This window comes from Benincasa hispida, chromosome 5, assembly GCF_027475165.1.
Source record: "Benincasa hispida cultivar pf3 chromosome 5, pf3_genome.v1.1, whole genome shotgun sequence".
NCBI classification, from domain to species: domain Eukaryota; kingdom Viridiplantae; phylum Streptophyta; class Magnoliopsida; order Cucurbitales; family Cucurbitaceae; genus Benincasa; species Benincasa hispida.
This window is the reverse complement of record NC_143482.1, coordinates 1,677,667-1,704,935: the sequence shown is the minus strand read 5'-3', so window position 1 is coordinate 1,704,935 and position 27,269 is coordinate 1,677,667. Positions and strand designations below refer to the sequence as shown.

Sequence of the window (27,269 nt, the reverse complement as noted above, 5' to 3'; positions counted from 1 at the left end):
AGGGCAATTAAGTCTTTTCAGTCAAGGGTATTTTTGAAATTATGTCATCGTTTTTGCTTTTAAGGTTGGAAATCGTGAAAGGCTAAACAGAGACGGAGTAAGGGCTTTGCCCGCGGTGGGTCTTCAGTTACAGTGGCTGAAAAGCGACGGTAAATTCACTGGGTGTGATTCAATTCATTGTATTGTATTTGGTGACTTGATGCTCTTATAAGCAGCGGTAAAGACAAACCCATAGTGTTGCCGCTCCCTCGCCGATTGTCTCCCTCAGTCCCTGTCGCTCCATTGGCCGCCGCTGGTAAGCTCGTGAGTTCTTGAACCAGCCCCTACTGATGAAGTTTAGCTTTTGCTTGGTTGTAAATTAATCTCACGAATTGAATCTTTTGGTTTCAAGATCATCGATATAATCACTTAGGGTGGTATACGACAAGCGTTTAAGGAATAATTTTGGTATATTAACCTGAAATCTTCCTTAATAGGTCAAACAAAGTTTTGTTTGACTGATTTTTAGGTTAATTACTGAAGTGGTTTTTGTTCAATGTGATAATGTTCTACGTGATTGCGATGCTCATACATGAAAATCATTGATGAAAATCATGTTAGCTTGAGCTTCCACATTTACTTTTATTGAGTTTTTACTTTCATAGTTGGTCTATTTCACAGTTTGAAGTGAGTTAGCTTTGATTTTTCCTTTAGGTTGTCACTCAAAGTATTTTCATGTTTTTTATAAGGATCATCTGACATTAGTTTCTTATTACTTTTTAAATTTAGGGAAGATCAGTGAAAGTAGATGAAAATTGCTTCTTGTTTTTACAGTTTAATCATTGACTTCAAAGTTCTCTCTGGAGTAATTTTGCGAAAGAATTCTATGGAAGAGGCTCAAGAAATTATGAAGAGTAACAGAATTGAAGATATCAGTTGGCTTTGTTCACTATCTGAATCAGAACTTGTAAGTTCATTTGGAATCAGAGCTTATTTCTCATTATTCTGATAATGTTTGCATTAGTCATTGACTTATTGCAGGCCTTTATCTACGTGCTAACTTCGCTTATGAAGAGTCGAGCATTCTTCTTGTGGATGTTGTATATCTACACTGTTTTTTTTTTCCCTTTCTTTCTTCTAGAAAAGGATTAATATCTTCTACTTGGCTTTGATAACAATGGATGATGATATGTTTTAACATTCTCATGTTTTGTCAAAAGTTTAGACACTATGAACTGTGTGGGCTTTTCTTCCTCATATATTGATTTATGAGAATCTCTTACTATCATTTTTGTTGTGGCTGAATTATGGTGTATGTGGCAGGATATGTTGATTAGCATTAAATTGCTAGTTCTTCAACGTGCAAAAGTAATTGGTCATGAAGATTTAGCTAAGAAATTTGATTTGAAGACACTACGTGCTATTGGTATGTTGTATTTCTTCTATTTGTATTACCTCAAGTTATGCCTTTTGTCTAGAGAGTTGCCAATTTAAGCATAACTAAGTGGATAAGATACCAATTATCATTTCAAAGGTCAATAATTTAATCTTCCACCCTACAATTGTTATACTAAAACAAAAATATAAATTCTCACCTGAGCATTGTTATCGTATTGCTACAGGGTTCCATTATTAGTTTAGTTAGTGTTCTTTACTATATTAGTTATTGAATCAAATCCGATTATTATTCTAAAAATTGATGATTCGATCTTCCATTCTAATATTGTTATATAGAAAGTCGATGTAAATTCTCTCTCTACTTTCTAGCATCATTATCATACAGCCAAAGCATTGCTATCTACCATATTAGTTGCGGAATTAATTTTGAATTTCTGGTACTATAAATGTAGGGTTTGTTTTGATGGAACATCTTAAAGGAGAACTTAGGCGTCAGATGTTCCAGATCTGTCTCAATCTGCTGCCTTAAATGGGTGCAACTTATTAGACAGCAATCTTGAGAAAATCTTGTCAATTGATGAGATAATGGCAAGTATCTGTTCAGACAGAAGGAAGAAACCTGGAAAAAGGTTGGTACGATCAACAATTAGCTGTTGTTATATTGTTCAAGACGACATTATTCGAAAGCATAGCAAAACCTCATGTTAATTATTGCCTCGTTTTATAATTTTCATATTAACAGGAAAAGAAAAAACCTTTTGGCAACTACATTAAACCTCTTGGTATTCGTAAAGCCTTCTATTCATATGTTCTTTCATGATAGCACTTATACATTAGATAGATAAGTAGGAAATCAGTTAGATCGTGTCTGTTCCCAATATTTTTGCTCTGTACTTCCGAACGGATGTTCTTTCCATTCTGTGTTAACAAAATACAGCACTGTGTGAGGTGTTGAGGATCTGCATTGACGTTAGAAAGATGAGATACCTCACAATATTTAATTATTTATAAGTGGGTTTTCAGCTCCGACTTCATAAGTCAGTCAGTGTTTAATATTTAATAACTCAATTTCACCAATTTCAACAGTGTTCACCATTGAAGTTTACACTTTTACAGAGAAACTCCATCTTCTACTCCTTTTCTGCACAATTATCAAAAAACTCCAACTAAACAACTTTACACGTCAAACACAAACACCTCATAAGATACAAAACTCAACTCAATGTCCCAAATACCTCCTAAGATACATGTATTACTCCATTCATTGTCTTTTAATTAATTTTGAGATGCAATCACTGTTATTATTTATCTAATAACAGCAAGTTTGCAGAAGAATTTTCTTTCTCATAGCCTACATTAACTCTCTCTCTGCCTTCCATGAATGCTCAGATTCGTTCTATTCTGTTTATATTTGTAGATTTACTAATCCAAATGCATGATCGAAGAATGCTTTTAGTACCTTATTCAGATGTTCTTAATGACTTGCATATTATGCTTTTAAGTTAGTGCTGTTTTTCCCAGTTTGTATTCCCAACTTTTGTATTCATTACATTTCTCTCTTCTTTTCCCCCTCTCCCTTTCTAGGCCGCGGGAAAAGGTTGATTCCAGACAGAAGAAGAACGATAAGTTGTGAATCAGAAAATACTAGAAGTTGAACAGATTCATGGAGGTTGTCTAAGCCGACATGTCGGCAAAATGCTTGCAAGACTTGGCCGTAATCATTATAGTAGCCATGGTCGTCGCAAACATTTTGGTTAGTTTTTGTTGTTGTTAAGGGATCTGTAATCATCTTCCACAGTAGTTTTTAGATATAATTTTTTGGACAATATATGGGGTGGAGGTTAGGTTTATGGTGTGGAGCTATCGTTAGGTTTCACTATAGTTTTATTGTTATTTTTTTGTGGACAGTGTAGGAAGCGAAAGGAACCATTATGAATAAAGCTGAGATATTAATGGTTGGAGCTATATTTTTTCATTGGAATCTCTATATTTCAAGGAAATTTGAGTTATTAATATTGATTACAGTGGACAGGTTTACCAAAATTAATGATCTGAAAGTTTTCTAGTACTATGTTTGTATGTTACCTTCATATATTGATGGTCATAAAAGAAGCGTTTTTTTTATTAAAAAAAAACAAAACAAACATTTAAGACTTTGTGTTAAATCCAAGTAATAAATCATTCGATTAAATTACAAGTTTAGTTCTTAATCTTTCAAGTTTATGTCCTTCTTTGTCGGGATGAATTTTGTATTATGTTGATATGCACAAAAGCATTCTTAAGAAAAAATACGGTACTAATGTAATATGAATTACTTCCTATTAAAATTAGATATGGAAATGGAGTATAAATTATATGAAATATTCTTGAACTTTAGGAGGGCATGTGTTAATGTCCTCTATTACTTTAGAAGTTTCATTGTTATTCTTGAATTTCAAATTTGTTTTAAAAATCAACTTTTATGTTAAAGTGAGGACGGTTAAGTGACTTGTTGATGGCTTAAAAAATAGTGTTATATACAGTATAAGCAAGGTTCAAATATCGAGGTCCCGATTTTATGGAGATATCGATATTGATGGAATTTTGGAAAAAATTACGGAAATTAGTAGAAATTGATGAAAATTTGTATAAATAGTTTGAAATTTTGATTGTGATTTAATTAGACTAATTGATAAAGTAAGACAACATTTAGATGTTTATTGTAAACGTCTATGTAAATGTTGGTGTGAGTAGAAATTTAAAATAGAAATGAAAAATAATTACAAAATAATATAAAGTTTAAGAATATTTTGAAGTGATATGATATGAAAATTATAAAAGTTTTGGATGATTAAAGAAAAAAAAACTCTTATTAATTCAATTTTGAGGTGAAATGATGTGACAATTTAATGAAAAATTTTGAATATGGTTAAAAATAAATATATGTTATTTTTTGTGATTTTTTCAAATTCAATTTCTTTACAAATAAAAATTTTGAGTCTTAAATAAAGCTAAAAAAATGAGAAAAGTTAAAAATTAAAAAAAGTCACACAAAAGAGACTTAATCAATCTTTTGTCATAAATGACATTGTTGTTTGAAACTATAGAATTGTGTGTAATCTGTCGTAAATGACATTGTTGTTTAAAACTATAGAATTGTGTATAATCTATCGTAAATGACATTGTTGTTTGAAACTATAGAATTGTGTGTAATCAGGAACATAAAATTGAAAAACTTGAACTTAGCAAATATAGTTAATTTTTAAAAAAAAAATCTTTTTTTTCGAATTGTCGAAATATTCCAAAATTTCTCGAAATCTTAAAATTTCATCAAAATGAAAAAATCATAATATTCTCGAAATTTCGTTGAAATTGAGAGGCAAAATTTTCCTAATCAAAATTTCAAGGTCATCAAAATCTCGAGAAAATTTTAAACTATGAGTATAAGTAATAAGGGTTTTAATATCGTCTTGAACTTTTGGTTAAATCTTGATTATTCTCTTATTCTTTAACCTTTCATAGCGTTGCAAAAAAATCAAAACTATTTTATTAGCCTTTCATTAAGATGGAAACAAAATTAGTGTGATACTATTTGAAACTAAGGGGCCGTAAACACCAACTAGAAGTTGGTACATTTAATTATTATAACTCACTTCACATCAAATATTAGCTTTTCATCCTCTTATTTATTATTTGCAACATTATTTACTATTTTCTATTCAAATAAAAAACAATTTACACTCCAAACACAAATTATTATAACCCCAAATTAAAATAACGTCCCATTAACTATATATACATTTACATATATGACACTTAGTTTTCATTATATTTGATTATTATTATTATTTTTTTAGTCTCTCACTTCTCTAATGAAATGGTTGTTTTTAAATCCATTTTAATAGTTAAGGGTCAAAATAAAGAAATTCAAGCTTCATTTTTTCCATGTCAAAAAGGTTGAGAAAATGGTTATAATGAAAAAATTTTCAAGTTTAAGGATAAAGCTAAAACTTGTAACACTTTTAGATCCAAATATACTCTAAAGCTTGAGATATTATATATAATTTAAATGAGTTCAAACACATTTAAATTAAAAATCTTTATAGAGAAAAATCAATAATTTCACTAAGAGAATAAGAAGGAAAAAGATTTGAGTAAAGAAGTATTCATCTTCAACTTACCATTCCATATTTTCTTCTCCATTTTAAGCCATTCTAGTAAATAAAGCTAGTGACATGGTTGCTATATTTATTAGCAATCCTTGGCTCTTAATAATTATTAAAAGAATTTACACACCTCTATCAGAGCAAAATCGCCAGCCACATTGTGACGCAATTCGAAACTCTAAGAATAATGTTAAGCTGTAAAGATCTAAATCAAATCTATGGGGTTTCATCTGATTGAAGAAGGTAAAATTCCATTAGGTGGAAGAACAGTAATGTGCTTCAAAGGGTGAGAAACTTCTCCGCCGCCGCCGTGCTTAACGAACTCGGCCGGCGAAAAGGATTGTCCATGGCAGACACACAAAATACTAACCTCCAAGTTTGAGTATCTATACAAGAAGCCAGTAGTTATGATTTTAGTACCATTAGGACCAAACCCTGTGGTCGAAACACAAGGCATTTGATCAAAACTTGCCACATTTTGGCTTTGAATTTTAGGCTTTGGAGGTTTCCCATTCTCCACTGATGAAGATGATGAACAAGATTTCTTGAATTTGGATGATTCTTCAACAAATTTCTCACTGGAAGGATTTGGTTTAACATGATTCATTGATATTGATGAATTACATGAATTGCTACTACCTCCTGAAAGAAGATGAACAACAAAAACAACAAGAAAACTAATTAACATCTCAAATTCTCATAATGATAAAACCAGAACCATCTAATTGAAACCCATTAAACAAAACCCAGATTAAGGTTTTCTTCATTAGGGTTTGAAAGAAATTGAAAAGTACCTTCATGAGAGGAAGAACTATGATGATTATCAGAAACAACAGAAGAACTGCATACAGGGGAAGATCCACAAGACCCAGATTTCTTATTCCAAAACCCAACATCCGAACCACTCCGGCAACCCACCGGCGACTCTCCGGCAGCAAAGTACGGTACAAAACAGGGAAACGCATACCCATAGCCATTGAGAAACGGAACGTACTGCAACAACGAGTAAGGATACGGAAATTGCACCGCAGGATTTGGTTTATGAAGATCTACATTGTTTTTCAAATTACCTTCAAGGTATTTTTCCTTCTTGAATGGCGGATTGTTCCGATCTTCTTCTCGTTTCCTCTTACACTGTCGTCGCCGGATCTCGCCTCTGTTTTTAGCATCTGTAACTCCGCTTTCTTCATCAGACCCATTTGATTTTTCCGGTGAATTTCTGAAAGTTCCGCCGATTGAAAGGGCTAAATCGAGGTGTAGATCGTTGTTTTCTTCATGAAGCTCCATTGATTTCATCTCTGAAGAATAAGTGTGGGAATGAATTTGATTTGTGGGTTTGGATTATATGGATGGAGGGATTGTGGGTTAAGGAGAAGCGGCGACGTGGCGGCAAGGGAGAAGAGGAAAGGGGCGGTGGGGCTAAGAAGGAAACACGTAGGAGGGAGAAGGAAGAAGAAGAAGCAAAGATATTTTTAGCGAAACCGAAGCCTGCGGGTACGCCATTAATCTATCTCTTTTTCTTCTTCTTCAAATCCCCTTCTCTTATCTCTCTGAATACTTTTCACGTGTCATCTTTTCATTGCACCGCCGTTTCGAATGAAAAAATTTCTAGAACTACAAAAAATGATGATAAATTCTAATATGAATGGAAAATTAAAAGAATATAGTCCTTTTAGAAACTATTTAAAAAAATATCGTTGTTTTCAAATAATATGTAAAAATATTGTTGTTTTTTTTAAATAGGTCGAATTTTGAACTCTCCACCTTCCTTTCATTTGTACGTCGAACTTTGAACCATCGACCTTGCAATTTCTAACATTATTATTGAGTCTGTTTAATTATCAGAAATCTTCCTCCATCAAAAGATCGTAGTTCTAAATTTTCATAAGGTCCTCTGGAATTCCTTCCAAAGCTTGTTGAATAATTTTTACGGATTCTGTCATCTGACTAAATAACGAGCTAATGAATCTCCTTCTTTTTGCCACTGAACTTCCCAATCAAATTCGAGAGCGAGAGCGAGAATACCGTACAAATTTCTTTTTTTTTCTTTTTTAATTATTACACATTCCACCTTCTTCTTCTTTCTTCCTTTTTTCTTAAAAAAAAAAAATCCATTTTATAAAAACAATTTCTAAAAATATTTTATTATTTTATTTAAACTTTAAAAAGAATAAATTTTAAAAAATAATAACTCATAAAAATAAAAATAAAATGTAAATTAAATATCTCATTTATATAAAAAAAAATTACAAAAATCAATGTGTCCCACAAAGCGGACGTCGTCGATTTCGAGCTGGTTGTCGTCGTCGACTTCGAACTTGAGATTGCTCGGGTTCTTCTTGATGTTGCTCTAGTACCTCTGCAGGTGCTTCATAATATAAATATTCATTATGCTCTCCACGACCCGACCATGTCCATGCACGTATGAAGACGAAGGACCAGCTTCTGAGTCATAATGTCCTGAACCAAATGCTGGCATCATCATCATCGGATTAACATAATCAGTTTGACTCTGCGTCTACATCATAGGGGCAACTCTTCCATATTATGTGCAACCTCATCATACTCATCCTCTTCCCAAACAGGTTCTCTACGTCTAGGAGTTGGTGGAGGAACAATAGGTATATCGTACATATAATGAATTTCCTCCATATAGCTTTGGTTGTCACTACATATAGTAAGAACCTAGTTCGGATCATTCGCAACCTCACGGAGTCTACTGTTGTTCGATCTCTGTGAATTATAAAACAATTAGACAATATTTAAAATAAATTTAAATTAAAAATAATTAGATAATATTCATTCATTTACCAGATGGCTGCTCCCGGACGAGTGACGTAGCGCCTTGTGATATTATTATACCAATGAATATATTCTGGAGTGACATCTGTGTCAAACTGTTCAAGAGAAACCCCCACTACAATAAATCTTGCACGATAGTGCCATCGCACTACTAAATGTGCAACTTTTTCAAACCAATCTCCAGTCCTTAGGTCAATATCATGCAGTACGGGTTCAGTATTACAAGGCGATGGAACATCCTGCTGAAAACCGAATTGTCTCATCACCCTGTCAGGAAGATGCCACTCACCAATGTGAAAACATATGAGAGGACTCATCGTCCGCCATATGTTTTGACCATTCATACAAAAATTAGGCAAAGTATGCATAATAATTTTGTACGGCTCCCAAATAACCTGAAACACAAAATATTATATTAGAGAATATTAAAGACAAATACAAAAAATATTATATGATTCGACGGTAGTTCTCTTTTTTCCTTCAAAGTGACAACGTTCACCCTTTTTTCCTGTTATTTGTTATCTGACAACAATTACAAAAAATTAAAAAAAAAAAAACTAGAATCTATAAAAAATAATAATATAAGAACAAAAATAAAATTTATAATTATTCTTAAAAAATAAAAATTTAGAAGAGTAACGAACCAGTATAGTTGTGTGAGAATAATTTGTATTAAACGAAATACAAGAAGAGAAATGGAAATGGAAATGGGAGGAGAGGAAGATGATTTCGAAGGCAGTGAGCTATGAAAAGGCAACGAGCAAATTAAGGGGAGAGGAGTGAACAAAATCAAGGGCAGTGAGTCTTAAAAAATTATCGAGGGAGTGATTGAGGAAAAATGAAGAGGATGGTAGTTTAAAAGGATGTAGGTCGAGTGTTGAACAACACTCGACCCACGGGTTTCAGGTGGTTGAAAAGGCATTAAGGCTATGGCAGAGGGGCATGAATGCGTCAATGAATGCATGGAATCGGAGTAGGGGAATCGGATAACGTCAATGCATGCAGGGAATCGTGCAGGGGAATCAGAGCAGGGGCAGTTTAGTGATATATATGCACTTTTTCAGACTTATGGAAAGTAAATAAAGTGAAGACGATTTCCATGTGGCAGACCACGTCAGCTGACTGGTTGACCGTTTAATCCATGTGGCAAACTCAATCTCGCTCTCTCCTACAATCTCGCTTTCAATCTCGCCCTCTCCTACAATCTCGCTTTTAATCTCGCTCTCTCCTACAATCTCGCTTTCAATTTTGCTTTCTCAATCTCGCTCTTTCCTACAATCTCGCTCTCTCCTACAATCTCGATTTCCATCTCGCTCTCTCCTACAATCTCGCTTTCAATCTCGCTCTCTCTACAATCTCGCTCTCTCCTACAATCTCGATTTCCATCTCACTCTCTCCTACAATCTCGCTTTCAATCTCGCTCTCTCTTACAATCTGCTTCACCCACTTATCTTCCTTGTCGAGGGTTGAAGTTTCGACTTATGTATGCCAGAACTTCAACCTTCGACAACCTAATATACAAAATTAGCGAGATTCCCTTCTAGAGCGAGATCTTCATTACAAAATTAGCGAGATTTCCTTTTCCTTGTCGAGGGTTGAAGTTTCGACTTATGTATGTCGAAACTTCAACCCTCGACAACCCTAATTACGTATTGTTTCCAAGTTTTTCTTTGTTTGTCGAGTTCTCAACGTTCAACCTCTACATTAGTCGAATCCTCAACCCTCGACTTCTAGCCTCGAAATCCCAAAACAACAATATTTCTCTAATAAGTTTTGAAAACAATAATATTAACATTAAAGGTCCAATATGAATGAACGGGATGAAATTTTTTAGTGTTGTAGGATTATAGAAAAATTTCTAATAGATAAATAAAACTTGAGTGTAATCGAAGCTATACCTATTTTTTGTGCAGCTCAAATACTACCTCGTGTGTCAATTTTTTATTTTATTTTTATTATGTAAAGATAAAGTGAGTTTCACATTATCCATTTCCAAATCATCTATATTTATTGTTTATCACATTATGTGTTTAAAAATAGCGTGGAGTCAATGATATTAAAAATATATATATATTTATGAAGACACATTTCTAGTAAAAAGGAAGTATGGTACTTTGACGGTACTATAATATTCTACATGTTTAGTTTTCCAAATTTGGGATCAAATCTCAAATTTTGAGGTTTATAGTATAAGTTTATGTCAATTGAGTTATGCTCGTATTGTCGAGTGATTAATTGGTGTTTAAATATGCTACTTGAATAATTTGTCAAGTTTTAAAATTGATGTGCTTAAGAACTATTCATATTTAATGGTATCCAGATTCGAATTAGTCATTCAATTTTAAGTCTAATAAATTAAAAAATGAAAATAAAATTTTTTCATAGAGTTTGAATAGGTAAATGGAATGATTATATTAGATACAAAATTTAAAATTTAAGTATTTCTTAATTATTATTATTATTATTTTGTATTATCTTAAGATTTGAGATTATTTCAACTTAAATCTAAGATTACCAAATTATAATCAATAATGGCAAGAGTCGTGGGGTCCACGTTTAACACGAGTGAGCATTTGAGAATAGGACACGTGGAAACTACTAAGCGACACATTACGAATTTTGAGCGGGAAGAGGGGTCTGTGTTGACAGGCTGGCCAAGAAGGAGATGTGGTGGAAGATTTTCCAGTCCCCACGAATCTCTACGGTCTTTCTTTTCATGTTATAATCTCATACCCCAAGACCAACCATAGTACGCCAAGTGTGTCTTCACAGTGGGCCCGCTCAGGGAGGACTTGATAAGATGCCACGTGAGATATAACAGCTAAGAAGCGCCAATTTTTATGAGGAAGGCTGTTGATATTGACACAACGACGTCACGCTGTAACATATCGAACACGTGGCGATATTTGTTTGGATTAGATCGAACGTAGAATACGTTGATGAATAATTTTGTGGGCTCGGTCTTCTTAACACAGCGAGTAGAATAATATTTTGTTTTTACTATTTACTCGGGTCGCCATGTGGCTTCATTTGAGATGTGGAAACGGATACGAAATCCACGGCAGTGGAGTGACCATGTGAATTTTATGCAATGTTTCACTTAGGATCGATTATGCTCGATGGAAAAAAAAAACATTTTGAACCCTAAATTATCATGTTCAATCAAATTCAACCTCAAATATTTAGTCATATTTGATAACGATTTTGTTTTTAATGATTAAATTTTTAATATTAAACTTATAACATAGTTCAAAGTTTCATTCGAAATCTCAAAATTTCGAAATTTGATAGATTTAAAATTTTGATAGGAGAGAATTTCAATTGTCTCCCAATTTATAAGAATTTTGAATATTCATGGATATTTCGATGTTTCGATCGAAATTTGGGCTACACAATTAGTTGTGCTATCTCAAGAAAAATGCAAGGAAATTTTTTTCTCATTTACATTACAAAATCTTTATTTTCAAGAAACCACATATTTTAATTCAAATATTTCTCTTGATTTTTCACATCATCCCACCTCACACGTTGAATGTTCTTTAATATTCCTCTCATTTCTCTCAAGCTTTATTTACTTATAGAGTTTTCTTTTTTTCTCTCTTTCACATTCTATTGTGTTTTGTTTAATGTTATGATTTTTTTTGTTCTTATTATATTATATTATGTTAGTTTAATGTTATGATTTTTTAATTTTTGTATCCACACCATTTTATAATAAACAATTTATAATTATTTTATATGAAAATATTTAATATCTTTTAATTTTGTAGTTGATTGCCAATATTTGATATTATTTTATAATTTTTCTTTTTTTTTTTTTTAAAATGTGCTCTCATATCGACATTTACACATACGTCTAAATGTTGTCTTACTTTATAGAAATTATGATTAAAAATAGTCATTAAAGTCTAATTCAGCTACAATCAAAGTTTTATTAACTAATTATAACAATTTTCACAATTTTTTTTCAAAATTTTATCAACATTTCCATAAGGTCAGGACATCGATATTTTCTTCGACATGCATTGCGAATCTTGCCTATAGACACTACTTCGACCTCCAATATTTTTTTCATTTGTTATCTACTTTTTACCAATGGTTTAAAGAACCGAGCCACCTCCAAATTTAAGGCTGTGAGTAGTTCTTGTTTTTTAACCAACTTTTGAAAAATAAAAAAATTAGCTTTTGAAAACTTTTTTTGTTTATGAAATTTAGCTAAAAATTCAATTATTGTACTTAAGAAAAATGCAAAGCATTGTAAAAAAAAAAAGGAAATAAATAGATTTAATTTTTAAAAACTAAAAGCAAAAAACGAAAATTGTTACCAAACGGACTTAAATTTCAACTAATTGGATTTTAAAGTTAAATAGATATTGCAACTTTTACCTTCAATTTGATTTTTGCTAACTCATCTACTCATTTTAGAAGGGGAAAAAACAATTTAAAAACTTCATTACTTATTATTAATAGAAAAAAGTTTTGTTCAAATTTACCATTGAATAATTTTGTCAAAATCCATTAATTTCAATGAGAAAGAACTCTAATGTCAATTCATAATGGATTTCAAATGAATTCTGTTGTTTGTTACGGGGAAAAAGATAATGACTTTAAAACTCGAAATGATTTTTAAATTCTTCTTTTACTTTATTTATTTATTTTTTTATTAGAATGCTCCGATTTCACAGGATTTCATAGGATTTTAAAATAAATATTTTTAAAGTCTATATTAGTAATTTCTTAATTTTCTTTTATTTTTCAGTTACCATCCGAACACAAAATTTCAACTACATTCATTTTAAATATTTTTCGTTCCAAATAAAGTTATTAATTTAAAATTATTTAGAAAATCTTAAATCACAAGATTTAAGATAATTTTTAAACTTTTTTGAATCCAACCATAGGGTAAAAATTTTGTGAATTTTATATGGTACCTATGTTTTGTATTTTCATTATCCGGCTTTTTCTTTTACTACACGATATTTGAAGTGAAAAATTAATATAACATTAAGATTACAATAATTTTTAAAGTCTAAAATTAAGATTCTAACATTTACTAAATTTGAGTTTTAGTTTGATGAAATCAAAAGTTTATGATAAAATTTGATACAACTTAAAAATTTCGAAGGACGAGTTGGGTGGAGAGACGTGCAAGTACTAACTTCACTTCTTATTTGGTTTTTTTTTTTTTAATCCACTACGAGTCGTCGAGCCCTATGTATTAACATAAATTTTATGATTTATCAACTCTTTACACGATGAACTTTAGTCCTGCGTTGTGTCAAAATTTCTTAAAATTTCTTTTTCCCTCATAGGTTTTCTTTTCTCTATTAAAACCAACAAGTGTGTGAAAGTTTCGTTGATAGTCCTTTTCAAGTCTTTCTCAGTTAAGCATGAAAATTTGTTTTGTATTATAAATGTTATAATAATAAATAGATGTTCATTGCTTAATGTCCTAAAAGTCATGTGGCAATCTTCATATTGTCCATGTGTCTTGTAGTTAGTTATTCATGTTTGGTGTCCATGTAAAACACATCCTACTTGCCACTTTGCCTATAAATAGTGACATTTGATGATCTTAAAATCGCACACAATGATGAGAAATTCACTTCAAATTTTCACTAAATTTTCATAATTTTAGTTATTTTATTTTATTATTATATTATATTAGATTTATTTATTGTTATTATTATTATTATTTATATATATTATTATGTTTTCTCCATATCCGTTGTGCACCGTTGTGCAACGCTGTGCTCCTCAATTTCAAAACACGTTATCAGTACGAACTCTTGTTGCTTCCATCGCTGAAAGTAGGTCCTAAATGTAGGTCGATTTTTTCTCTCTTTATTATAATTAATAAATTAATGTTATTTTGCATATTTAGCACATATTAAAATTTTAATATAAACTACAATATTTTGTGATAGTGTTGCTATGATAAATCTTACAAAATTATGATTCATAGCCCTTGACATTAATAGCAATCATTATTTATCATGGGTGCTCGATGCCGAAATTCACCTAGATGCTATGAACTTGGGAGAAACAATTAAAGAAGAAAATACGACATCCAGTAAGGACAAAGCAAAAGCTATGATTTTCTTTCATCGTCATCTCCACGAGGGATTAAAAATAGAGTATCTTACGATAAAATATCTCTATATCTTGTGAAAAAATTTGAAAGACATGTAGTGTTTGCATAAGGTTTTCAGAGAAACTTATTTCATGGAGTGAATTTGAGTTGATGTTGATGTTGATTTTATGTGATCTAGTTTGATCTCTAATAGTCGATCCTCTAGTTCTCTCTTAGTTGGATGTGTGTGCTTGACTTGAAGGAGCAAAGTACGTGACGTTCTTGAAGTGGAAGTCTTGAAAGAGTCTTTGTATTTTCAGGAGACTTGTATCTTCAAAAAGTGTGCAGCTTCAGGAGTCTAGGAGTCTTCCAATTGTTCCCCCTTCTCTCTGGGCTCTCTCCTCTATTTATAAAGTTCTATAGTGGGCTTCGTGGGCTTGTGCTTAGTTGGTCCATGAGCCTGGCCCCTGGGCCCAATTGGTTGGACTTAAACCTACTTTGGTTTTTGGGCCAAATTAAGCTCATTTTTTTGGCTCAACTAGACTTCAACCCAAATAATTATATCAAATTGGACCAAATTAATCTTATCCGATTCAACGATCATGATGAAACTATTGGGATTGGTGTCTTAATTCTCCCGGTGGTCTCGTAGTTTGTAAACATTTTGTACACACATTGTTATTAATAAAATAAATTTTATTTTATTTGCATTTACTCAAATCCAATAAACTAAGATCCATGGTTATTTCATGTAACTTAAGCATGTATGTGAGACATATAAGTGGATCATGCCTTAAGTAATAACCTAAATGATCTATAGTATAATGATAAAGGAGGGATACCTTATCCTTGTGATACTATGGATACGACCTGCTTTGTAGATGGTCTGATCCTGACCATTCATGTGGAGACATGCGAGCGGAGGTATCCTATACAAAGATTTTGTATAAGACCGGACCACGAGATGATTAGTCTCTTTATATAACACCGTTGATAATTAAGACTTACATTTCACTAAAATGACCATAGATGACATGACCTTATTCTTGAGTGAGTTGGGAATACCTGTCTATGAGGGCGGTCCTTTGATTAATATGAGTGAAAGTGGCCAGATTGCCAACTCAACAAACCTACCTTTTTGGGGATTCGTCTGATTGGGGAGCTGAGAACTCAGCTACACAAGACGAAATTCACTCCTTCCCCGAAGCAGAGGTAAGTAGATAAATTGCTCATTTAAGGGTTGATTCTGGGTCTTGAACATAGTAGTCACACCCTCTCTCTAGAAGAGAGGATTCAGTCGTAGTAGGACTATGACTTATGGTTCATTAGAGAAATCAATGGTACTTCGGGAGTTAGATGTAACTACAGGAGCAAAACGGTAAATTTGTCCAACTATACTTACGAGCGATTTGTGAAGGGTCATCGGACTGTTGATTGGTCATATGGACATAAAAATATATCTATAGTGGAAGAGTTTAGTCAGTTATTCACGTACCATTGGAGCTTCAAACTACAGGTTCATGAGGTCCCCTTGGTAGTTCAATGGATTCAAGTTGAGAATTACTTTTATGGTTAGTTTGAAGTGTTCAAATTAACAAGAGGAAATTTGATTATATATGATATAATTGAATTGGTTCAATTATATGTGATATAATTGATTTGATGTATTAGATACATTAATTGGAGGAATTTATATAAATATGATTTATATTAAAGAAAGGAGAAAAGAACTATGGTTTGAATATTACATATGCTATGATATTAAAACTATAGGTTATAAATATAATATGATAAGTTAGTTATTATATTTATTTATAATAAAAACAACTATAAGATAATTGTTTGTTGGTTATTTCTTTTCTCAATTAACCGTGCATGTGGGAGGTTAATTTTAGTTTTAATAACTGAAGAATAAAATGAAAAATGTTTTCATTTTATGGACGATCATTTTCATTATAGCATTACTAATCGTTTGATAACGAGAGACTGTACGATAGCCCTCTAGCGAGAGACTAAACGATTGAGCAAGATTTGCTAGACAATCTTGTAAACGATTGAGCAAGATTTGCTAGACGATCTTGTAAAGGATTACGCGAGATTTGCTAAAAGATCGTGTAAACGATTGATCGAGAGACTAAACGATTGGCTAGACGATTCTCACGAGAGCGAGATATTACTAAACCATCAAATACTCTTAGTCTATGCGATAGATAAAATCTTTTTTCCACCTACTTGGTCGTGTAGTTCAATCGTTTTCTTCTTCCTTCCCTATACCAAATTCACACAGAGCCCATACCTCTTGGATTCTCACTCCGAGAATACCAAGATTGTCAAGTGGTATTGTCGAAGAGTTGTTGTTCGAGGAGTAGACTGTTCGTGATTGTAACGATAGAGATAGGTTGGCTAGACGATTACTCACAAGAGCGAGATATTGTTGTGCGATTGCTCACGAGAGCGAGAGATTTCATGAAGAAGAGTTCTTCAAGGTATGTCTCTCAATTCCTATTGTATTTACTTAAGATAACATGCTGTAATTTTCTTTATAATGCATAACTATTCTTGTATGTTTGTGAATACATTTATTCTTGCACAATAGGCTTGAAAGATCTTGCTTCCGCTCATGAAGATCGTTGTTTAGATTTCCTTCAGAAACCACGTGGCGTCATCAGAATTTGTCTTCAACTTCAATTCGAGACACATGTCAATTCCTAATTGATCTCAAATTTAATATTTTGGAATTTCGTCATTAATTTAGTAAACCACGCGACAAATTGTGATTAGTCCAAAATTTTTCATTCAACAAATGCCCCGTTTTCGAGATTTATGCACATATATGGGTTGATGAATCTCGAAAAATATAAAGTTGGAATCGAAACTCAAATATATTTGTTCTTGAATTTGATCTCAATTCATGTGTCGGTCAAACTATGAATTTAGTACATAAATTTAACTCGAATTTGGGATAAATTTTAGAATATGACCAATTTTAATATGAGATTTTACCCTAATTTAATTTGAAAATAGGGATAAGAACGTAAATTTAGATGAATTTGATATAAAATTTGGAAGATGCCCAAATTTGAATTTTGCATCAATTTGAGATTTTATTTATTCTCAATTTAATTTGACTTGAGGATAAAAGCTTAAATTGGGATGATTTAGATTTGGGAGGAATATGTCCAAATTTTAATTTGAGATTTTATATACAATTTAATCTCAAAGTTGAACAATTTGATTTTTTTTGTTTTTTAATAAAATTTAGAGTATGACCAAATTTTAATATGAGATTTTATCACAATTTGATTTGGAAATAGGACAAAAGTTAAACTTGATTTGAATTTGCAATAAAATTGGAATATGGCAAAATTTTATTTTGAGATAAATTTGAGATTTTACCCTCAATTTGATTTGGATGGAGGATAAAAGCTAAATTTGATTTGTATATGAGATAAAATTTGGAATATAACCGAATTTTAATTTGAGATGTTATCCATAATTTAAATTTGATTTTTTTTAATAAAATTTGGAATATGTCCAAATCTTGAATTTGAAAACAAAATCTAATAAAATCAAATTTAATAGGACCTTAATTTGATTTTTTTTTTTTAAGAAAATAATTTGAAATTATGATAAAATCAAATTAGGAAATCTAATAATTTAAATAAAATCTTTATGTAATTTGAATTTCCTAATTTGTCACGAAATTTGCTGGAACCTCTATAAATAGGTGTTGGGATAATTTTTAGGGACGCGTTTTGATTTATTTTATTATTAAGGACAGATGGGTTTGAACATGGAATCATGCGTTAGACATAACTGATGCGTTTGCTCCCATGCGTCTGAGGTCATGCGTCGGAATGATGATGCATTAATTAGCATGCAATGATCACACATTCCCATCACAAGTTTTCTTACGCTTACGCCAAGTATAACACAAATGCAAGTTTCTCGGGTAATCCGAGGTCAAACACGGGGACTTGTCACTCAATAATATTTGTGAGGTGATGCATTTGAGGCGATGAATGAGAATAAAAATAAAGCAAAGAAGGTTTAAATGTTTTACACACTACTCCTACTCCTAACTAAACAAATTGAGCAATAGAAGACTTGCAATGAGAATAAGTAGAGACATAACAACCATTAACGCATAGTAATGTTTACTATCTTAAATCGCCTGAGTAATCCGAACTCGTTGCACTAACGCATCACACCTTTAGGTGGTCAACCACACGACTATATCTCTATAGTGCATGGTTGCGTCGAGCATAAGATTGTGCCTATCTCTAGGAACAATACAAACCTTGCTTAGTACGTTCCATCCCTTACCTTCTCAGGCAATTAGACGCGGCTACTTAACTTATAGACAAGCAATGTAGCATCCCATAGACAGGCGTTGCCACAGCCTTTCACCAAGAAAAGAGGATTAACTCACTATACTCGCACAACGTACACCTCTCGGTAGGTTGCTACATGCGTTTTATCTCTAGGCTACACGATTAAGCATGCGATTGACTTTGATAAATAAAGGCTGAAGATAAACTATGATAGAGATAAAGATGATGAAGAAGACGGTAATAAAGGAATTGAGATTTGCATTGATCACAAAATATCTTAATTTCTCAAGCTAAAATGTAATACAATACAGAGATTAGAAGGAAGATGAAGGACTCTGCGTCAAGTCTGCCCGTGGTGCCATGGTTGAATGGTGGAGATGCCTCTCTCGAGCTCTATCTCCGGCGAATGCTCTGATCGTCACTCGGTCTGGGTTGTGGAGATGAAGAATTCTCACTGGAAATCTCTTTCAAGCTCTCATTTGTGATCACAAACTTCTGCCTTGATACAAAAGCTCAGATGTCTCAAAAAGAAGGTCTCAAGGGCTATTTATAGAATTTGGACGCCGACAGCTGTAATGATGAAGGTATGGCTCACTGCTACTTTTGTCACGGTATGGGCATTGTCACATCACCTTATCTTGTTGATACTCCCAAGGTATGCGTCCGAGCTTAATTTAGCTGAAGTTATCAATACGTTCTACCCATCTTGCGATCTTCTATTATGGTTGTCACTCCGTGGCCGCAATCTCTATTTATTCACCGCGTTCTCCATGCGTTGGACGCATGCGTTTACCACAACTTCCATGCATTGGACGCATGGGGTTGTCGTCTGCGTTCGTCTTTTGTTGTCACCTGGCTTCAGCGCATGCGTTTGTCTGTGATTGCTTATTACAAATGCATGCGTTTGATTCCTGCAATAGCTACAAAAATAGACACTTTGGTACGGAATAACGCATAATATTGGGTCAGTGAGGTTTTAGGTGCTTATCGACGCAAAACTCAATTTTTCACAAATTCTAAGTATTATCACTGCGTTTTCTACCTGTTAACCCTCATAATTCTAAATAAAAGGCTTATAATAACTGGCATTTTTGCCAGTTATCAATAGGATCCCAAACCCCTGCAGTATCCTCATCCCCTTCTTCTTCTAAACATTTCTCTCTCTTTTATTTCTCTTTTCTTTCTTTTTTCTTTTTTTCTTTCTTTTTCTTTCTTTCTTTTCTTCTTTTCTTTCTTTCTTTTTTTTACACTTAAATCCCATTTTTTATTATTTACTTCTCACTCCTTCTTTCTTCTTTTTGTTTGGATTGGTGTTCTAATTCTCCCGAAGTCTCATTGTTTGTAATGATACACATTGTTTGATGAATAAATGTTATTTTATTTTGGCATTTACTCATATCTAATAAACAAAGCTCCATGGTTATCTTATGTAAACTTAAGCATGTATATGTGATATACAAGTGGATCATGACTTAAGTGATAACCTAAATAAGTCTGTAGTATAAGGATTAAGGTGGGATACTTGATCCTGGTGACACTACGGATATGGTCCGCTTTGTAGAGGTTTGCAAGTGTTGTAAACTACTACAGATGATAGATCCTAACCATTCATGTGGAGACGTGCGAGCGGGGGTGTCCTATATAAAGAGTTTATATAAGACCGGACCATAAGATAACTAGACTCTGTATATAACGCCGTTGATACTAAAGACTTACATCTCACCTAAACGACCATGGGTGACATGATCTTAATCTTGAGTGTTGGGAACTCCTGCCTTTAAGGGCGGTCCTTTGATTAGTATGGGTGAGAGTGGCCAGATTGCCAACTCAACATGCCTACCTTTTAGGGAACTTGTCTGATCTGGGAGTTAGGAACTCAATCCACAAGATAGAATTCACTCCTTTCCCGAAATAGGGATAAGTAGAGAGATTACTCCCTTAAGGGCTGAATCCAGGGCTTGAACATAGTGGCTACAACTTCTCTTTGGAAGATAAAACTCAGTAACAGTAGGACTATGACTTATGTTCATTAGAGGGATCATTAGAGGGATCAGTGGTACTTAAGAAGACAAGTGTAGTGTTTATAGGCGACAGACCGAGCTAAACGATCGCATATCTTTTGCTAGACGATTGCATAGATTTATCTAAACGATTAAGCATTGACATATACGATAGGTCTCTTCCATCTCCCACTTGCCCAGTCGTATACACGATCGGTGTTTCCTCCTTCGTCTGCCTTATACCAAGTCCAAACAAAGCCCACCCTCTGGATTCTCACATCGAGAATACCAAGGTAGCCTTGTTGGTGGTGTCATACTGAACTCGACACTGTCAAGGTTCTGTGGAGATCGTTCGTGCTGTTGCTGAGGAGTTCGTGACCAAGGTGATTGTTGAGGACGAGCGTAAAGTGTTCGTGCTGTGTTGTGGTCGTGTAGATTGAGCGTTCAAGGTTTCTGTTGTTCGAGCGGTCGTGCGCAAAGGAGCGTGGAGACACATCTTCAAATGTTCATAAAGTCTACTCTTTGTTCATTTGAGTTTTTTCATGCTGTAATTTCTCTATTAATTGTATAACCACTTGTTTTGAAGTCGATTGTAAATGTAATGTTCATTCATGATTGTGATTTGTAATTATCTTATTTCCATTACTCATGGAAATCTCGAATCTGATTTCCTTCAAGGATATGAAGACTAAGCAAGTACCCCTTTACGCTGTTGAAAGCATTCTGGCAGGCCTCATTCCATTCGAATTTTTCTCTTTTTCTCACCAGTCTTTGGAAAGGTTGACATCGATAAACCAAATTGGAAATAAACCTCCGGATGTAAGCCAGACGCCCCTAAAACTTCTTAACTCATGTAAATTCTTTGGCCTTGGCATCTTCTAAATGGCATCGATCTTTGATTGATCTTTCTCTATCCCTCAATGCCTTACAATGAAACCAAGAAATTTCCCTAAGGTTGCACCGAACGCATACTTGAGAGGATTCATCCTCAACTGGTATTTTCACAAGCGATCGAACATGTCTTTCAAGTCCTTCAAATGATCTTGTCGTTTCTTGGACTTTACCATAAGATCATCCACATAATATTCTATGTGTTTGTACAACATGTCGTCAAACTCGTTTTGCATGGTGTGTTGGTTAGTAGCGCCAACATTCTTCAATCTAAAGGGCATTACCTAGTAGCAATATAGTCCTTTTGGGGTTCAAAAGGTCGTTATTTCCTCGTCAACAAGAGCAATTTGTATTTGGTTATACCTCGACGACCCATCCATAAAGCATAGAGCCTCATGTCCTGTTATCGCATCAACCATGATTTTCGTGATGGGCAACAGAAAATCGTCTTTCAGACACGCACTGTTGAGATCATGAAAGTCCACGCAGACACAAAGTTGTCTGTGCTTTTTTCTAACCAGGACGATGTTGGCTATCCACGTTAGGTATTTGACTTCACAGATAAACCCTGCTTCAATCAACTTGTTAACTTCAACTTCGATCTAGGGAATAAGTTATGGTCAAAAGCGTTGTTGAGCTTGCTTAACAGGTTAACACCCTTTTCTGATTGCGAAATGGTTTACTGCTACCTTCAGATCAAGCCCTAAAATTTCTTTGTATGACCAAGCGAACACGTCCCTCTATTCGGTGAGCAAACTCATATATTTGCCTTCTTCCTCTTCAGAGAGAGATGCGTTGCTGAAAGTCGGGTGCGATTCCATCACTGTGCCTAGATTCACTTCTTTGAGCTCATCCATCGTGGACTGACCACCATCTTCCAAACTTAGTGGAGCATCTTCCACTTCCTCTTCGGTTATATCATCTTTGGATTCTTCGATAATGGTAATGTGTTGACATGAAGTTTCACCTTCCTCTTGCTCTAGACTTCCATTTTGATGGTTGGTGAAGACAACGTCGTGCCTTTTTACCTTCAGCGAATCTTCACTTGTGTTTATAATGACGAAGGTCTTTCTCTTCATTCGTGAAGGCACGATGTCTCTGTCGCTTCCAGCCTCACAAGATTATTTCTTGTCTGATGACCTTTCACTATTCTGATGGCTACATTGTCGCCAGATTGACGCGCGAGGTATCACTCCCTCTTTCTTATGGCTATATTAGGGATGTCATTGCGAGCTTCTCCTTTACCCTTTATCTCACTAGAGACATGTCTGCTGAAGTGATCCTCAACACCTTCACGTTTAAGGTGATAAAAATGGGTGCGCGGGGTTTTCCTTTGGTTTTCTTTGAAACCGCACCAATCTCTTGAAGATTGATGGCCGGGCCACCATCGGAGACTGACGAACAATCCCCTCTTCTTCTTTTTCAGGCATGTTCAACCTTCGAAAGGCTGAGCGTCGGGTAGATCTGGGGATTGTGCATAGACTCAATCTCTCTTCTTCCATCATGCTCAATCTCTCAAAAACCAACGCGTATGCGGAAAATAGTCTGATACGATTGAAAGTTGAGTTTCTTTTATTTTTGCCATCCTTTTCTCCTGCATCATCGGCTTCTTCTGCAGTTATATGGTTGCTGTTGACCACATTTTCCTTCACCCTTTTAGTTATGTGAAATAGCTCTAACGATTTATATCTAAGCTCTTTCCTCGACGCGGGTATAGCGTGCCTCTTTTGCAAAAGCTTATTCTGGGTCGAAGAAAGCTCGAGTCACTTATAAATCTTTAATCTCTTAAACTTAGTATGAGTTGTGAAGTCATAACCCGCCTTTGCCAGCAGTTTGTAATCTTTAAGTTTGAATCCATCTTCTGTTCACTTTTCGGGCATATTCAGCTTTTTCAAGTCCCCCCTTAGTTTGTGGATTTCCGGTTTAATTATCAGCGTCAGTGGTGTAACGAAATTCTCCTTTAAGATTTTAATATCGCCAATCTACAAACCTTTTGAGGATTCCATAAAAGGTGACTCACCCTTCTTGCGTCTCGATAAAGGGACATAGCTTAAAATCGGAGGACTTGGATTCTTTTCATCCTTGAAAATAGGTGTCTCTTCAATGCTGGTGGATGTCTCATTTCCTTTTGAGTTTGAGGCTCGTGCCTTGTCGCCCGTTTCTTTCCCTGTATTTACTTGTGACTTTAATCGGGATTCACCCGCTTTCTTTATTAGCGAGGTCTCTATGGGCATTGCCTCACCAACATTCTCACTCTTCAAATAAAACTTCGTATCTGCGAAGTGAGATTCAGCCTCTGAAAATGGATTAGAGTCTGCTTTAACGTTCTTAATCCCATCTTGATAGATCTTGAAACATTGATGCAGCGTCAACGTTATCACACCATTTCCATGAATCCAAGGATGTCCCACTAGTAGCTTTCAGCTGACGGAATTAGTGTTGATTCCAAAAAAAAATAGAAGCAGTAGTTAATTGGAAACGACCCCTGAATGTAACCGAAGTACACAGTTTTCTGGGTTTAGCAGGTTATTATAGGAGATTCGTAGAGGGTTTCTCTAAGATAGCCCTTCCATTGACAAACCTGACCAGAAAAGATGCGAAGTTTGAATGGTCGCCAGAATGCGAGCATAGTTTCCAAGTGCTGAAACAAAGGTTAGTATCAGCACCAGTATTAACTCTACCTACACCAGGTAAGGGGTTTGAGGTCTATTGTGATGCATCCCGACAAGGGTTAGGATGTGTGTTGATGCAAGAAGGAAAAGTAGTAGCCTATGCTTCGCGACAGTTAAAGAAGCATAAATGTAACTACCCTACACACGATTTAGAGTTAGCAGCAGTTGTGTTAGCTCTAAAGTTATAGAGACGTTACCTAGTTGGTGAGTGTTGTCATATATTTACGGATCATAAGAACCTAAAGCATATCTTTGATCAGAAGGAACTAAACTTGAGACAAAGAAGATGGCTCGAGTTGATCAAAGACTATGACTGTACAATTGACTATCACCCAGGTAAAACAAATGTGGTAGCTGATGCCTTAAGTCGAAAAACTAGATCAACTAGAGCTAGTATCAATTTAGTGAAGGGTACACTGATTCATGAGTTGTATAATGCTAGGGCAGCATTATCAATCGGTCAAAAAGGAGGATTACTAACTTTATTTTAAGTGCGTCCTACTCTTGTAGAAAATATTCTACATGAGCAATTAAAGGATTCTGATCTTCAGAAGTTAGCTGAAGAGGTAGGTAAAGGGTTAAGGACGCATTACCAATTAAGAGCTAACCAAATGCTACTAAAGAAAGGTAGATTATGCATACCTAAAGATCCACCAAGGGAGGCAAGTATGAATTTGAGTTATTCTCATTTAAAGTTTGAGATAGAATTGTTATGTGGTAGATAGTTTGGTTCAACATCTAGCTTAGAGATAGCTAGGTGAAGTATCATTGGATGAACTAAGGAATCGATATCAGAGTAACGCACTGGAAGCGTGGTAATAGACAAGGTTATAGGAGGTTACAACAGTGGTTGTTGTGAAACCTTAAACCAGAGTTGGTTCGAGTAAATTTCGAGGATGAAATTTTCTTAAGGGGGAAGTAAATGTGAAACCCGGATTTCTATTTTTCTTACATAAGCAAGTGATAAAGGAATTAACTAAGTGAAAGTTAAATCCTAAGTTAAGGGGAGGGAAATTTCTAAGTGTTAAGTAGATTTTTCTTTGAATAAATTAAGTTGAGCTTTAATGATGAAATTTGTATAATAAGTAGGATGATGAAACAGCTAGTGTGGAATGGGGATTTGAAAAAGAAAAATATGAAAATTGAGTTTGGGGAATTTCGGCTAAGTATGGAGAAGTTATGTGAAATGCATTATGGATTGAAGAACCAAAAAAAATATGGAAAATTATTTTGGGGAAAATCTGGAAAAAAAAAACGTGTAGAAATTGCACGGAGACAAACAATGTTCACAGTAGCTAAGAGTGAGATCGTTGAGAGTGAGATCAGCGAGATCGTTGAGAGCAAGAACATTGAGACTGAGACTAGCGAGATCATTGAAAGCGAGATTGGAGAGAGCAAGAAAGTGGAAAAGAGCGAGATTGGAAAGAAAGCTGGAGAGAGCGAGATTGGAGAGAGCAAGACCAGCGAGAAAGTTGGAGAGAACGAGAGTGGAGAGAGCGAGAAAGCTGGAAAGAGCGAGAGTGGAGAGAAAAGTTGGAGAAAAAGCTGGAGAGAGCGAAAGTGGAGAGAAAAGTGGGAGAGAAAACTGCAGAGAGCGACACTGCCGAGAGTGGAGAGTGAGAGCGCCTATGCGTTAGCCTTGATTTGTCCGATTCGAACGTCACGCCCACGCCTCGCCTATGCATTGAACGGTCGAGCAAGCTTTTGGGCGATGTATTTGAACGCGTTGAGGTGGATTATGCATTTAAAAATCCTAATTTGAATACAAACAAAGCTTAAAGATGTAAAGGCAAACGTCAATTAAAATTTAGGTGTCCGATTAAAAGAAATTCTTAAACCCTAAGAAATTGTGTTGGATGCGTTTGGGAAGAACACATTGAACCAAGGTGAAGTCAGCTTACGTTGATAAAGGGAGGATTAAACATTTGGCCATGCAGTTAAAAAGGTGTTGTCAATTCCACGAGCAATTTGAACACTTATAAATAGAGAGTTGGGATTTCATTTTCAAATCACATAAAAATCATAAATTTCGTAGAGAAAGTAGAGGGCAGTGAGGGTTCAGAGGAATGTGTCAACTTTGGACGAGAAGATCTTCCAATCTACTCGTGCGTTTGGAGTGATTCCAAATCCATCTGAAAGCTCTGAAAGTCTAGATTTTATAGTAGGGCCTCTGGAGGAAAAGGCTCAAAGGAACTGGGCTGGAGGTTGAGAAGAAAGCAGAAGGGTCAGACTGTCGAATCAGTCTGAGCCAGTCTTGAAGATTTTTAGATTCGGCCAAACCACGAGGAATTCTGAGCTAAAAGTTTAGGTTAAGATTCCTAAGACATTTTAGAATAAGTTTGTAGAAGGAAGTATTTCCAAATAAGGTTTGGAACTATGAGTAATCTAAGTTGTAATTTGAATCTGGATTCTAGGAGTGAAAAAGGGACCTGAGGAGCTACTAGAGTGAAAAGTTCCTAAGAGTTCGAGGTGAGTGGCTAAAATGTTTTCGAACTAAAACCGTTTTTAAACTCTTTTGATTACAAACGTTTTAAAAAAGCATGTTTGCGAAAATAATTCTCATGCCTACTAGTTTTATAAAGTGATTTCCAAACAAGTTTGAATTGTGATTTGAACGCATGCATATTGTTGAAAAACTATTTACATATGTATTGATTTTATCCAGCATGTGTTACCATCTTTAAAGCCATGTTGTATATGTGTTATACTGTACATTCTTTAAAGTGAAAAGTTGTTTATAAATAGTTTTGGTAAAATGCAATGCCGAAATACAAGGAGAAGGCATCCACCCAACTAGATATTGAAGTACAAGGAGAAGGTATCTATTGGTACTGAAGTACGTTTGAGAAGGTACCAAGCCAACGGGATACTGAAGTACGTTGGAGAAGGTATCCTAGTAGCTCGATACTGAAGTACAAGGAGAAGGTATCTGAGGAGTAGTACCTAATGTGGCCATAGGTGAATAAAGTCAGAAG

General features: G+C 34.5%; 1 protein-coding gene and 1 pseudogene across 2 annotated transcripts; one reads left to right on the top strand and one right to left on the bottom strand.

Moving 5' to 3' along the window:
- Positions 1-865: 865 nt before the first annotated feature.
- LOC150035831 (uncharacterized) lies at positions 866-3,290 on the top strand (annotated as a pseudogene). The gene is made up of 4 exons (XR_016529895.1): positions 866-946; positions 1,303-1,405; positions 1,830-2,006; positions 2,962-3,290. The product of XR_016529895.1 is annotated as an uncharacterized LOC150035831 (transcript).
- A 2,215-nt stretch (positions 3,291-5,505) lies between these two features.
- On the bottom strand, positions 5,506-7,030 carry LOC120078043 (uncharacterized). Its single transcript, XM_039032228.2, is given in 3 exon segments — positions 5,506-5,760; positions 5,763-6,164; positions 6,317-7,030. Coding segments are annotated over 3 exon segments (1,020 nt in total). The 5' UTR covers positions 6,819-7,030; the 3' UTR covers positions 5,506-5,644.
- Between the last annotated feature and the right edge of the window lie 20,239 nt (positions 7,031-27,269).